This window comes from Aythya ferina, assembly GCF_964211825.1.
Source record: "Aythya ferina genome assembly, chromosome: 19".
Classification (NCBI taxonomy): domain Eukaryota; kingdom Metazoa; phylum Chordata; class Aves; order Anseriformes; family Anatidae; genus Aythya; species Aythya ferina.
The window spans coordinates 5128278-5141991 of NC_140309.1; the positions used below are offsets into that span (position 1 = coordinate 5128278).

The 13714-nt window shown below is 44.0% G+C and overlaps 1 protein-coding gene across 4 annotated transcripts in view; it reads left to right on the forward strand.

Annotated features, from left to right (window-relative positions):
- The first annotated feature begins 2532 nt into the window (after nt 1-2532).
- Nucleotides 2533-13714, forward strand: part of ANKFY1 (ankyrin repeat and FYVE domain containing 1) — a 33336-nt gene continuing 22154 nt past the window's right edge. The window contains exons 1-5 of one of the 4 annotated variants that reach the window (XM_084492909.1): nt 2533-2618; nt 7595-7787; nt 9329-9447; nt 11895-12030; nt 13431-13554. In XM_084492909.1, the coding sequence (XP_084349035.1) occupies nt 2609-2618; nt 7595-7787; nt 9329-9447; nt 11895-12030; nt 13431-13554 (582 nt within the window). In that variant the 5' untranslated portion in view covers nt 2533-2608. Of the gene's footprint in view, nt 2619-3032; nt 3058-5951; nt 6104-6639; nt 6659-7594; nt 7788-9328; nt 9448-11894; nt 12031-13430; nt 13555-13714 lie in introns of those variants that run through there. The other 3 variants (XM_084492910.1, XM_084492911.1, XM_084492908.1) reach the window with 3 other exon arrangements.

A 13714-nucleotide genomic window follows, 5' to 3' on the forward strand; every position in this document is an offset into this window, starting at 1 on the left:
AAAGTATTTTGAGAAACCATTATTTATATTTGCTGTTACTTATAGTTGAATATAAGGAATATAGTTGGATAGCTTCCTCATATATAGAGAGAAATATGCACAGTATTTCAGATCTATTAGTGCTCAGAAACAATTGCTAATTCTAGTCCCCTTTTGAATGCTTGTCTAAAACTGTCTGGGAGGAAGTTTCTTGCCTACCAGCTGGCTACCCTTTCTCAGTTAGTAAAGAGTTAGAACTATGCAGGATCCCAGCAGCATGGTGCTATTCTTTCCATAAACAAAGTATTGGAAGAAGCTGCTGCTCCTGAATCAAGTAGTGGAGGACTACTTCACTGGCTGCCCTTCTACCTTTCCATAGTATATCTAAAGAGCTGGCAGTAATGCAAGATAACTGTTACGTGCTGCTTCCATCAAGATGAGTATTCCATGCTTTGTCTTGCTGAGTAACATACATAGTTCAGAATTGATTCATCTGTAGACTTCACAAAAATAGTTCAAAGCTTTTGTTTTTCTCATTTCTTCTCTAGGAGAGCTACTAGTGTCTTCCTTTTAGGGAAGGCCTGGAAATGTTAGTCTTGCACCAGTTGTATGGAAGAACTGTTCATTCCATAGCAGGGTTGCTTCTCTTGTAAATTATTTGAATACAAAAGCACTTGTGTTTGGCTTAACCAAGATGGTTTGTGATTCTACACAGCCCAGACATTCCAAAGGAAGGAGTGCTAATGTGAGATACTGTTAAGAGGTGCAAGGTGCAGATGTTGTTGATGATCAGTGACTTAATGAAAGAGGCATATAAGATATTGCGGGCTGAGCGTCTAGTTTGTAGAAAGCTTCTGACAGGCACAGGAGGGACCTATTGAACTTTACCGTGATTACAGTTGGCTTTTTCTTCCTGGCCCGCACATCAAGGGGATCTGGCTACGATGCTGATAGATAGGACCAGAAATTTCTGACTTAGCTCAAGATATGAACACCATTGAAGAAATGCAGCATGTGCAAGTAGTACCAGAATACTTGTTGAGCAATCAAGTAAACAGGCATTTTAAATCATTTTCACTTGTACCAAGATCTTGCATTTAGTTTGATTTATGTAGACAATCAGAGTACTGGATGATTAATTAATCTTTTCTTAGTTCTCTGGAGACTTGGCTGAGGTTTTGTTCTGTTTTTTATTCCCAACACACAGTGGCTTGCTTTCCAGATAATACTGCATTGCTGGGGGAGGGGGTAGGAAAAGCATGGAATTTTAATAAATATCAAAGTATTATGGCCATCCTAGTTCTTTTTTATCTCTCTCCATGCTGTCCCTTATGCATCAGAGAAGACCTCTGTAAAAATCCGGCTGTTAAGCTGTTACTCTAAAATTCTTTCCTGCTGCTGTGATGCCTGGAAGATGCTTACTGAAACTAGAAGATCAATAAACATAGAATGTTAATTCTGGAATGAGTGTAAGTGCATTTGTTAGAGTCACTTTTATTTGTAGGCTGCTGGGGGATGGACTCTTTATTGCATCTGTACCATCTGGTGCACGGTTGTTGGTATGGTGCCACCACAATGCAAACGGGAGCACTACAGCTCATAGCTTCTGAGTATCTTCAGAAGTATGCACTAGTGATTTCAAACTGAAACAGAAGGTGCTTGGGTTTTAAAGTGAGGTTGTTGTAAGGCTGCTTTCTGCCCTGTCAAATCCTTAATAAAAGACATGACTGTTGATTCTCCAGATGCAAAGTATAGCAGAAGTTTGACACCTGAGCTCTGTTACAAAGAAATTGAACCAAGACTAAAGCTCATCAGGCAATGACTGCTTCCTCACAGATGATTAATAGCACCCACAAACAGTGATTTATGGTAGCTGTGTCTGTATTTGTCACTGAGCTGTGAAAAATGAGGTGGGGCACATTTTGTGAATTGTCCAGAAACCCCACCAGGTCTGCGGCTCTCCTGCAGCCAATTCTACTTGTGCTGCTTTGTCCAATGTGGGCAGAAAGCTAAGACAGGAGGCAGAGGGACTTTCAACCATTGCTTAATGAAGTCAGGAGAAAATGATGCAATTGTAAAATGATACTGTTATAAAATATTTACTTGAAAATGGCTCTTCGGAGCAAACCAAAACATTGCTGCTAGGTCAGGCATATGAAAGGTGGTGAATACGCATGGAGCCTGGTGGTGTTTCTGTTCTGTTGGGGCAGGGAAGCTCACGAGCACTGGGAGCAGCTGATGGTGAGCTACCTCACACAGCAGCTTTAAGACAAGGATCTCGCTGCTGCTCTCTGCCCGTCTCGGTCCCAACCCCACTTTACACCCGCCGGGCACAGATCCAGCAGCTGAAGCGAAACTGAAGTGAAAACCGCGTGCGGGAGCTGAAGTAGCGATAATTTAAGGGGCAGCCAAAGGCACCCATCGGCTCCAAACCCAGGGCAGCCCGTCCCTTTTCCCTGACGGCGCCGGGTTAGCGGGCAGCAGCCGCCCGCTGCTCGGGGGGGCGCCGAGCCCTCAGGCACCTCAGCGCCCCGAGGCGGGAGGTGCCCGCGCTGCTCTCGCGAGAACTCCCTTCCGCCCCGCCGGCCGAGCGCGGCGCTCTCGCGAGAGCTGCGGCCGCGGACCCAAGATGGCGGAAGGTGAGGGGGGGAGCCCGGGCGGGGCCGCGGCCGCCGGGCGCAGCGGCAGCGCCGCCGGCTGGGGAGGCTCCGGGGGGGCACCGGGGGCGGCCCCCGTGTGGGGCCGGCTGGGCCCTGCCCGCCGAGGCCGGTCTGGGATCGGCTGAGGCGAGCAGACCCCGAGGTGGACGTGAAATGGCGGGGGGGGGGCGCCCCGGCTGCCGGCTCTCCCTCAGGGAGCGCCCCGCGGGCCGGGGGCGGTTCGGGAGGGAGCTCGTGGTGCGGGAGCCCACAGGGACCTGCTGTGGGGTGGGGGGCCGGGAGGGGCGGGGAGGGGGTCCCTGCTGCTGCCAGGCCTCCTGGTGCTGGGCTCGGCTTGGAGCTGTGACCCCTGCAGAACGCCCCAGCTGCTTTGTGCAGCGCACAGGTTGTCAGTGACCCCCTTCTGCGATGAACCGAGGTAATGGGGTTGGAAAAGCGCTGGGATGTCTAAAGTCCTTTTCCTTAACGTGAGGCAGAAGCTTCCTCTTTTCCTTCTTGGAGGAAACTGAATCAGCAAACTGAGCTGAAAGTCCCAATTTACAGGCATGGTAGAAGCTCCCACTTCCAGTCTTAACAGCACTGCCTTCAAGTCCTAAACTCCAGTGATCAGACTGGTAGAACTTCAGAAGTGCTTGTTAAAGGTTAACCACTACACGCTGATCTGGTGTGCATCAGCTGGGAAGATGCTGTGCTCAAGCTTGCTTAATAAATCCTTAGAGCAACATCTTAACTTGTAGTTACCTGACCAGCTTATTGGGCTTGCCTTGAAACCTCAGGGGCCCACCACCTCTGATGGCAAAGATATCAGCAGGTGATAAAAGTTCCTCACCAAGACCCTGAAAGGTGTGGTCTGGGATCCTGCTCTGGCAAAAGACCCTGTGGCTGAGGCAGGCCCTGTTTCCGCCGTACACACTTCTCAAAGATTCCTCCCTAGCAGTTCCCTGAGCTTTCAGCTGAAGAAAGCACACAATCATTTGAGAGAGCCTGTGCAAACAGGAGTAGTAAGCTGGAGTTCTAGCTCTCCTCACTTACTTCATTATGAGACCTGTGTGGAGGGACTCGTCCCTTCAAATAAAGTACTTACCTTCAGCAGTGCTTTTTCATAATTATGAACTGATAATACTGGAGAGTCAAATCAGAAATTAAGGCTTATTAATGAAGGGAGGTTGTCAGATTGTGGTCATCAGCCCAGAAGCAGGCAGAATGCTTTTTCTTGGGGAGGTGTTTTCCCTGTGCACGGAAATCTTTAATTAGATTTATTGCAATTAATAGCTACAAATTATTTAAAGTTCATAAAAGTGAGTGCAGAGCTTGCTTTTGGAGCTTCTGTAAGAGTTGTGTCCCACTAATGTCAGAGGATACTAAGGGCATGCAGGCAGGAGTAAAAACTGTTGGAGTAATGCTTGAGTCTAGAGCAGCAGGAAGCATGCTGCGGTATTTTTGGAATGGTCATCAGGGTAAAGATTGTAAGTGGACAAAACTGAGGGGGAACAAGGAAGCCGTGATTTGGACAGCTGCGGGGAGGAGGTGGGTCAAAGTGGAGCGCTGGCTGATAGACCTGACTTTGGGAAAGAAAATGTGTTTTTCTGTAATATTTCCCAGAGATGCTCACTTCAGAAATAAAGAGCTTATCTGTGCTGCTCTGGAAGGGTGGGATGGACAGCACAATGGCTTCCACCAGGCCCTCCCTCTGGTTTTGGGTACATGCTATCTGCTACCCCGCTGCCTATTGCCTCCTTTCTTATCTCTTTGGATTCAGCTGACAAATTGCTCTCGAGACTTCTGTACCTTCTGCTGTAAGAAAACTCCCCGAGCCTCTCTGAAGTCTGTGATAAGGACCTGAAACTTCTGCCAGTTCATGAGATCCTAGCGCATCTGCCAGGAATGTGTTAACAAATGCTGCTTTTATTTTCTTGTCTAGCCATCTGTTAACTCTACACCTAGAGTATGAGCTCCGAAAAGGAGTCGCTCTGTGTACACCTCTCTGCCAAACCTAGCCATCCTGATCGTGTGTGCACCGGGTTTGTGTTTAGCCAGAGACCTCCCTGCAAGTAAAGCTGTCTTTTCAGGGCCTTGATCCAAGGCTGTTTGTTAATGCGCAGTTACTGCACACATAGGTGCATGCATCTGTGCTTGGGAGACAGCCAGAGAAATGTCCATACTTAACGTGGACTGGCAATAACGTGCACTGTATCAAAGTGACTGTCAGCTTGGAGATGCAGTGGTCATTTTACAGTGATTTTTAAGTGCTGACCTCCCCTGAGATTTGAGGACTGTAAATAGCAAGCTTGGAGCTGTGGTGCCGTTGCTTTAAGCAGATGATGCTTCTCCCTGAGTGTCAGCGTGCAGCCCTTTCGAAGTGATAATGCAGTGTGAACTCTTCAAATGAACAACATATGGGGAAAACTTGCTGGTTTGCTCTTTTGCACCGAGTGCTGGTTAGGTGGATGTTGAGGACTGCCTTTAATGTATGTGCACCTGAAAGGTGCTGTAAGATCCAGTGCTCTGCAGGTGTGCAGCTGTAGGTAGTACATAGCTGTTATATACGCGTGCTCCTGTGTATAGAAGAAGAAACTCTGGGTTTATGGCTCCTGCAGCCCTTGCAGCAAGTGAGTGTTGATCAATCTGTCTCACTGTGGTTACAGGAAGTATGTACAGGAGTCCCCATCCCTGGGGGTGTTCAGGGAAAGGTTGGATGTGGTGCTTGGGGACATGGTTCAGTGGGTGGTAGGGGGATGGTTGGACCAGAGGATCTTGGAGGGCTTTTCCAACCCTAATGATACTATGCCATCGATCTGGAAACAAGACTTCTAAAAGCTTCAGGTCTTTCAGGTGTTTTCACTGCCAGTAGCGGTTGTCTAGGGTTGCCTTGGAAGTAGCAGTGAAATGAGCTTGATTTTCTGTGTAAAACTGAAGCAGCTGCTGCTGCTTTAAGCTGCAAGGTAGTTCTGCATCACGTCCCATTGACTTTAAAGGAACTTGGAGCCAGTGAGGTGGCTTTGGTAAAATGAGAGAGCCTTCTGATTCTTTATTCCCCCATTCACACTTCCCTTGCTTGGCTTGAAGAGGCAGTGCTTATTTAAGGTTATATGTGCTGGGAGGTTCAGCAGGCAACTTCTTATTCCTAGCACTTGAGATGGCTCCTCGGAATCTCAGTGTATGAACAGCAGTGTTGGTGCACTCATTTTTGCAGCACTTCTCTGGAAGTGTCTCTCAGGATCACTCTTGGCTCTTACCAGGCATCGCTCTCCTTCCTGTAGCAGCAGGGTTTGCTTTGTGCCACCCTTGGCACCTTCCTTATGAATCACTCAGGAAGGAGCGGTTGCTTCAGAGACGTGTCCCCCTAGTTCTGGGAACACGGGCGCTGCAGCATCTTCAGATGGAAGGAACAGAGCAGAGCTTCAGCTCCCTTTGAGGGCTGCTCTGGTAGCACAGTTTTGGAATCACAGCGTTACCTCGGCAGAGTAAGTATCCCAGAGGAGGAGATATCTATTAACTGGTAAAGGATGGAGCTGAATAAATGGCTGTTGAAGCAAGTACACTGCCAACCTTGCTTAAGCAGTATTAACAGAAGAGTCAAACAGGGTAAATTACCTCCTCTTTATCCATTACTGTTGTTAAGTTTAAAGACTTACGAGGGAGTGTTTGCCACAGCAGTCACAGAGGAGAGGCTAAATGAGGCATTCAGCCCGCAGCTGAGCGAGGGGAGGATGCTCTGCCCTGGGGACCTGCTGGAGCCAGGCCAAGGCCAGCTCGGCTGTTGAACTTCTCTCTAGGAGCAGAAAGAAAACACTGGTCGCAGAGCTCGGCTTCTTGTTTGTAATACTGTTTTACATTTAGTAAATATTTGAGGAAAACTTGTTGAACAGTGAATTCCTGGCTAGCAGGGAGGAATCTTGTGAAGACTTTCCCATTGGTTACCTTCCAAATTTCTCCTCCCTGCTCCATTCTCATGTTAGGTCTGGCTTTGGATATGTGTCTTGTTTGGAAGCTTGCCTTATTGATTTGGATTGTTATGGGTGGGTAATAATCAGCTAACCACAGTGATAGCTACGTGTAGCCTGTGCACCTCATCCATGAATGCTCCTCAGTTAGTCTGGTTTTAAGCACCTGTAAAGCCTTTTACATCCAGCAGTGAAGTAGAGGGTTTTCATATGAGTGTCCCTGATCAAGTTCTACACAGCTGTTCAGCAGAGTGCCTCACCACAGCTCTTCGGTGTGGTATAGGAGCAGGCTCTGCAGTGGGATGGGAACTGTGAATTGCAGCAGCCACCACAGGCCCAACTCTGCACCACGATGCCTCGTCAGTGCAGAGCCTCCACTGGGGGAGTGTGTTGATGCAGAGTAACTGGCTTTATATGTTTTTTGACTGGCCTTTAGAAACGCAAGTTTTGGGGAAACTTTGCTTTCCACTCTGGCTATTTCTTAAGGAGCTTCTTAGCTGACAGTGCAGAGTTCTAGACAGGTAAGTTAAGTGCTCTGGGTTAGATGCTGCACTGCCAGCAGCTGTTCTGATGCTTGCTTGTGCTCGATGACTGCTGTCAAGGCAGGTAGCATCGTAACTGAATTGATTGGTAACTGCTGCTGAGCGAGTCTGTGCTCTACCCCACCACAATTCCGTGGCTTTAGAAAGCTTGTGGTGCACCTGACTGGGTAGCATTCAGGAACTCTATTTAGGAGTAGTTTTTATCAGTGTGTTCTGTTTTTCTGTGTGTTTTTTTTTTTTTTTTGGTTGTTTTTTTTTTTTTTTTCAATGTACTTATGGCTAGCAGAGATATAAAATAAAAGGTTTAATACTGGGGATGAATTACTCAAGTAGTGTGGAAGAAGTGTTTACTGGAATGCCCCGTGACGGAAGTATATGTGTAATGCACCTGTAGAGTGAAGTTACTCTCAGATGCAGTGCACAGATGTGCAACATTTCAGCCTTGTAGTAACACTGTGTGCCCCTGCAGAGGAGGTGGCCAAGCTGGAGAAGCACCTGATGCTTCTCCGCCAGGAGTATGTGAAGTTGCAGAAGAAACTTGCTGATACAGAAAGGAGATGCAACCTTCTGGCTGCCCAGGCTAACCAAGACAACGCCAGTGACACTTTCATCAGTCGACTTCTTGCCATTGTATCTGAACTCTATCAGCAGGAGCAGTACAGGTAAGAAATGTTCCTGTGGGGAAGGGGGGATTACAGGAAGCTTTGGCTTTAATGACTTCATAATATGTGCTAATCTTGGACAAGAAAAATGCTTTCACCTCTGCCTGGTGTGAGCAGGGTCCCCAGGTAGATGTTGCAAAAGCACTCTTAAGATCAGGCAGTATCTTGAATCCAGTCCTCAGATCAAGATCTCTAAGCTCAAGTTTATCTTTGAGGCTGGCATTTAAGACAAGCTTAAAGAAAGTTGATTGCTTTCACGGTCAATGGCTGAGCTTCCTTTGAGCAGAAGTTATTTTACACTGTCCTACAGCTAGTTGACACATTAATTATGCCGTGTATCTTACAATTGGAAAGCCCTACGTTTTTGAAGGACTATCTCCTGCATGTTCTCTGCTCTTTTTTTATGTGTAAAGAAGCCTGATTTAATTGACTTGTCTGTTTGTATGGCGTAACAAGCCTTGGGCAGTTGTGACTTGCCAGTGTAAATGATACTATATTTCTGAGTTTTAATGTAAAATTAGGTTTCATCGTTTATCTTCCATATGAACATTAAGGATCAATGTTAATACTCTAGATGCCCCAATGGATTTAGTGCCAAGACCACACCTGACACCAATTTCTTTGCTATTACTGAAACCAACTCTAGTATTGCATAGAAGGCTAGGAATGTAAGGGAAAATAACGTAGTTTTGTTTAAAATGTGTTCCCACCGTGTCTCGTGTTTCTCTGAGAAATCTGTATGTCCGATGAGAAACTTAAAATAGCATGCTGGGTAAAAGATGAGATTTTTTAGATGGTTTATGTCAGCAGAGTTGGATTATTTCTTCTTTATTTCTCTTCAGATTTTAGATTTAAAGTCGTAGAATAGTGGCCGAACAAGAAAAGGAGAAAGGAAGCAAGTCCCAGTGAAAGCTTAAAGTAACGTCTGTGTATTTTGTGCTTCAGTTCATAGTGGTGTTTTGATTTAGAAAATTGTCTGGAAAATACACCTACATAGGAATAACACTTGCAAGATGTGGAACTTTAAAATAAACAGGGCAAGTGCTTTTTAAGTACAAAGGATAACCTGGTGTTAAAAGGTTTAGTATGAAATTAAAGTGTTCTTGACAGCTGGTCTCCAAGGAACTGGGCATTCTTGGAGTCTGCGTTGTCCTCAAGACTACTGTCAAACATCGTTTGTTCTGTTGCTGCTCTTGCACGAAACCTTTGGTGCTTAGCTGGCAGTGCTAGAATGGACTCTGCAACCTAAATATTGAACCTCGAAATTGCTGGATTTTCCTGTCTTCTGCAGTAGTTCCCTAGCAGTTTACTGTGAAACTGTTAAACATTTAAATACTAGAGACTCATTTCATTCGTATAGAAATAATAATTGCGTCATTTGGTGAAGTATTCCACTTAAGCAAATGTGTTTTGATATCTCAAACAATCTGAATCTAAATGTGGATGCAAGGACAGCTACTAGGAGATGCTGAATCCTTGCATATCTAAGCACGGGGAAAGCCTGTATTATAAATGGCTATGCTTTTTTCTCCTCTTATCAGTGATCTGAAGATAAAGGTCAAAGACAAGCACATCAGGGCTCACAAGTTTGTCTTAGCGGCACGCAGTGATGCTTGGAGTCTAGCCAACCTTGCCTCAACAGAGGAGCTGGATCTGTCAGGTCAGTCATTGCTTAGTAATACGTGATGCTTCACTTGTCTTCGGGATGACTGGTGAAAGGGCCTGTTGAGAAAAGGTCACTCTTGCACCTTTTGGACTACTGCTGTCCGCAAAAAGTGGTGTTTAATCAGTTGATAATGAAGCTTTCTCTGAAACATGGTGGTAGACTTGTGAACGTGATGCTAGTGCTGGTTAAATCAATAACCTACCTTCTTTCTCTTTAATGAACAGGGGTTGAGAATGGTGGCCTGTTTGTCTTTTCTAGAGTCCACTAAACATAATGACAATCAAATCTATATGGAGGAGCTTGACTTCTTCCTTTCTAAGGACAGGGCTTTTTGAGGTAGCGTGCATAATTTTTCTGAAGTGTGTAATGGAAGTACCTTGCTTCTTGTTAACAGTGTGTGTGGAAGAAATAAATACAAATATTGATCTTACAAAAGTGATTTGCTTTGGCATTTTGATACTATTGGTAAATAGGTTAAGGAAAAAGAAATTTTTGAAAGGCTGTCTTCTATAAGATGGTGTTTTGTTCCAGTGTAGCTGTTTCTTGCATATGCTTACACTGGGCAGCATTCCTGCAAATTGAGACTTTCTTCTGTACTTAACAGTATGGGAAAGTCTTGCACAATTAATTTGTGAGCAATAAAAATGGGTATGAAGTTAAGCAGGTTTGCAGGCTTGCGTGTTGAATACCAAGCACTGACCTCACTTTCTGTGCTGTATCTTATCATGATTCCTAAATGCAGACAAACTGGAAGGAAGCAAGTCACAGCAAGCCAGTTCTGTGTGAGAGCATAGCAACTTTCCTGCAGAAGGATTTAAGGATCTTTCTGCAGCTGCAAGAGAACATATGCCAAGGAGTTTTTTTTGAATTGAGTGCTATGCTAGCATAAGATTTATTACCAAAAAGCCCTTATGCTAATTGTGGCTTTGTTGCAAGTCTTTAAGTGGTAGTCCATAGCACTTGTAGCTTTCCATTCATGCTAATCTGAGAATCTCAAATGTAGTTGTGGTCTTGCATGTTTAGCAATGTAAACGCTTCCTCTTATTGAATGATGCTTAAAACAAGTTGTGTAAAGAATACCACCTACTGTTACAGAACTAAGTTTTTTTAAAAAAAAAAAAACAACACAAAAACATCAGAACAACACTTTGATACATAGCAGAAAGATTAGTTTTATGAAGTAGTTCTAGCAAGCAACAAGCTGTTCCCCCAAAAACTATGTCAGGGTTTTCTTTAAAATAATAATAATAAAAAAAAAGTCCTTTCTAGAACTTGCAAGTTAAGATTGCCTAAATCCTAATTTCAAAATACAGGCAGCATTTGAATCTGAGTATTTTCAGAGTTCATGTATTCTGCGGAATGAACATAAAGATAAGCACAGGTTCTCGTGTTGGTAGGGAGGACATGTACTCTTTTCTGTGCCAAGGCAGAGCTGATATTACAGTTCAAGTAGGCTTTTCTGATAACTTCGAGTTAGGCCAAAGATACTTGCCTTATTAAAGCCTCCTGTTTCTTAGGAGACAGTCTGTGTGCTATGTCAAGTACTGTCTGGTATTCTGCAAATAATCTGAGACAACTCTGAGTAAAGATGTTTTAGGATGGATTTTTCAGTCTTGAACATCTATCTTTTATCTTTAAAAACAAAACAGCTTAAGAGACTAATGTTACTTTGAAAAAAAACAACCACCAACCACAATTAGTTTAGAAATTGGTCTGATCTGATGTTATGTAGTAATTCTCATCTATATCCTTGTAGGCAGCACTGTCAGTACAGTGCTTCTGCCTGGGTGCCGAGGCCCTGGCTGTTGGGCCTGCATCGCTTGTGTCCTGTGGATAGGTTTCTGTAGATTTTGCTGTGTTAACAACATGCAGGCTTGGTTGGGGTCAGTATTACAAACACCTGAAGTCTATCCAGCTTCTTAAACTGACTTTCATCTTTCTTAGAAATGGTTCCTAGCAGTTCTAAGTACTTTGTAGTTGCTCCTAAGATGTAAGCAAGCTTATTGACATGCCACAGTTTATAACACACGACTGCAATATGCCAAAAGGGGTTCTTAAAGTGAAAAGGGGATTTGGGCATGTCACATATAGATGTGGATTTAGCTATATGTGAGCGAGCGAAGACTTCAAAGGGGCATCGCTGGCCCTTAAAAGTGATGTTCATTTAGCAACTGGGAGACAGTACAGGGCTCCCTGTATTCTGCACAGTGTTCCAATGGAAGAAAGGTTTTCCTGATTGGTGCCAGCACTGCTGCTAGCTTTGACTTCTGCCTAGTTTTGTCTCTTTATTTTGCCATTTTGATTAAGCTAAAGCAGTGTGGTTTCAATGAGATGATATTTTTCCTGGTAGCTGTGACTTTAACATTCAGAGGAATAACAACTACTTGAATAGGTGATTGTTCTTTGGGTATTTTATTAATCCCTGTTGCTCCCTGTACCAGATGCTGACCCAGAGGTAACCATGGCAATGCTGCGCTGGATCTACACAGATGAACTTGAGCTACGAGAAGATGATATCTTTTTGACAGAGCTCATGAAACTAGCTAATAAATTTCAGCTCCAGCTGCTTAGGGAAAGGTGAGTCTTGGTAAATACAGTGGTTATTCTTGAACTCTTTAACCTTGTTTGAATAGAAATAAGTTGACAGCTGCTAGCAGTTGGCTGCAGCTTTGCTTTTCTCAAAGACTTGAGGTTTTTGGTAATGCAGCAGAACATTCAGCTGATCACAGGAAATGAAGCCTTGCGCTATAGTTATGCTGTAGCAGTTTTTCCTTACACCTCTTATGTTTACTTCCCAGTTCGTCCAGTCAAACTAATAACCCTAATTTGCCAGTGAGATGAAGCAGAGAGCAATATATTAATAACAAGCTCTGAAGAATTGCAGGAAAGGAAGAGTCAGTGACAGTATCTTGTAATATTAAAAGGCCACAGGTGAAAACTAACTTAAATAGCTGTGTGTCTTGATAGCAACTTTTCACAAAGAAGGGTAATGTTACACTAAATGCTTCCCCGTTACGGAGAGGATGATCACACCATTTTAATAGGAGATAGCTTGTTATCTTAAATGTCTAATGTTCTTAACCACTTAGTGACAAGTCTGAATGTACAAAATGAAACCTCTTCAAGTTTTGTTCAACTCTGAAGCTTTGAATTTTAGCAAAGGTGCAGTATCATTTGATAATCTCTTGCCTAAGGGGTGTCTGGTTCTGTAGTAGTACTTAAGGTCCTTACTCAATCTAATATTTGTGACACAATGTGAAGCAAGCTAAATCGTTAATAGTAATTTAGAACAAGTATTTGACATCTATAGGGCCAGTACTGAAACTGCCTTCAGACTTTGTACTACCAAAATATTCCTCAGCATGGTAGTCTGGTGGCAAGGAAAAAGCCCAAGTACAGCATGCTGCTGGTGATTAGCAGTTCCCTTTAGGTGCAGACACCCAAAGAAAAGCGTTTCCTTTTTGTATTGAAAACTACCCGGAGTTCACTGCAATGCTTAACTTCAAGCTGAGTTTGCAGTTTTCTTCTAACAAACTCAACTAATAGTTTCACACCTCTAAAGATGATGTAGTGGATCTACTGTTACACCCTGTCCCTTCTCTTCATGAAACAAACATTTATTTGGCATGCTTGTGATACTGTAGTACTTAGAAGTAGGGAAGATGTCTAAGAGCTGCAGCTTGTTCCCCTGGGAGAACTGGCATGCCTCTGTTTACTCACAGGCTCCTACAGTGAGTAGTGCTATTATGGGACCTCAGCTTAGACAAACTGCCTTAATAGGAGTCTGCTTTTGCGGGGACTGTCTTATAGGGCTTCTGATTAAAGTATATTTATGCTCCATGGCATTGCAGTAAAGTAAGTCCAGGACTACTTCAGTTGGCATCCAGGAGAAGAGTATATAGAAACCTGTAACAGCATGGGAGGGTGATTACTGTAAAGCTGTTTACTGCATCCTTTTTTTTCCCCTATTTTGACAGATGTGAAAAAGGAGTTATGTCACTAGTTAATGTCAGGAACTGCATTCGTTTCTATCAGACTGCTGAGGAGCTGAATGCTAGCACTCTTCTCAATTATTGTGCAGAGATAATTGCTAGTCACTGGGTAAGTACTGCTAGAAGGAAGCAAAAGGAAAAATGTTTACAGAGAATAGAAACTTAAGCACTAGAACTTCACTTACTGTGCTGTCTAACCTCAGAAATTTGTCTTTGTATGCTACCATTCAAGCATTCCAGCTGGGATAGGGATTACATGGATTCCTGAT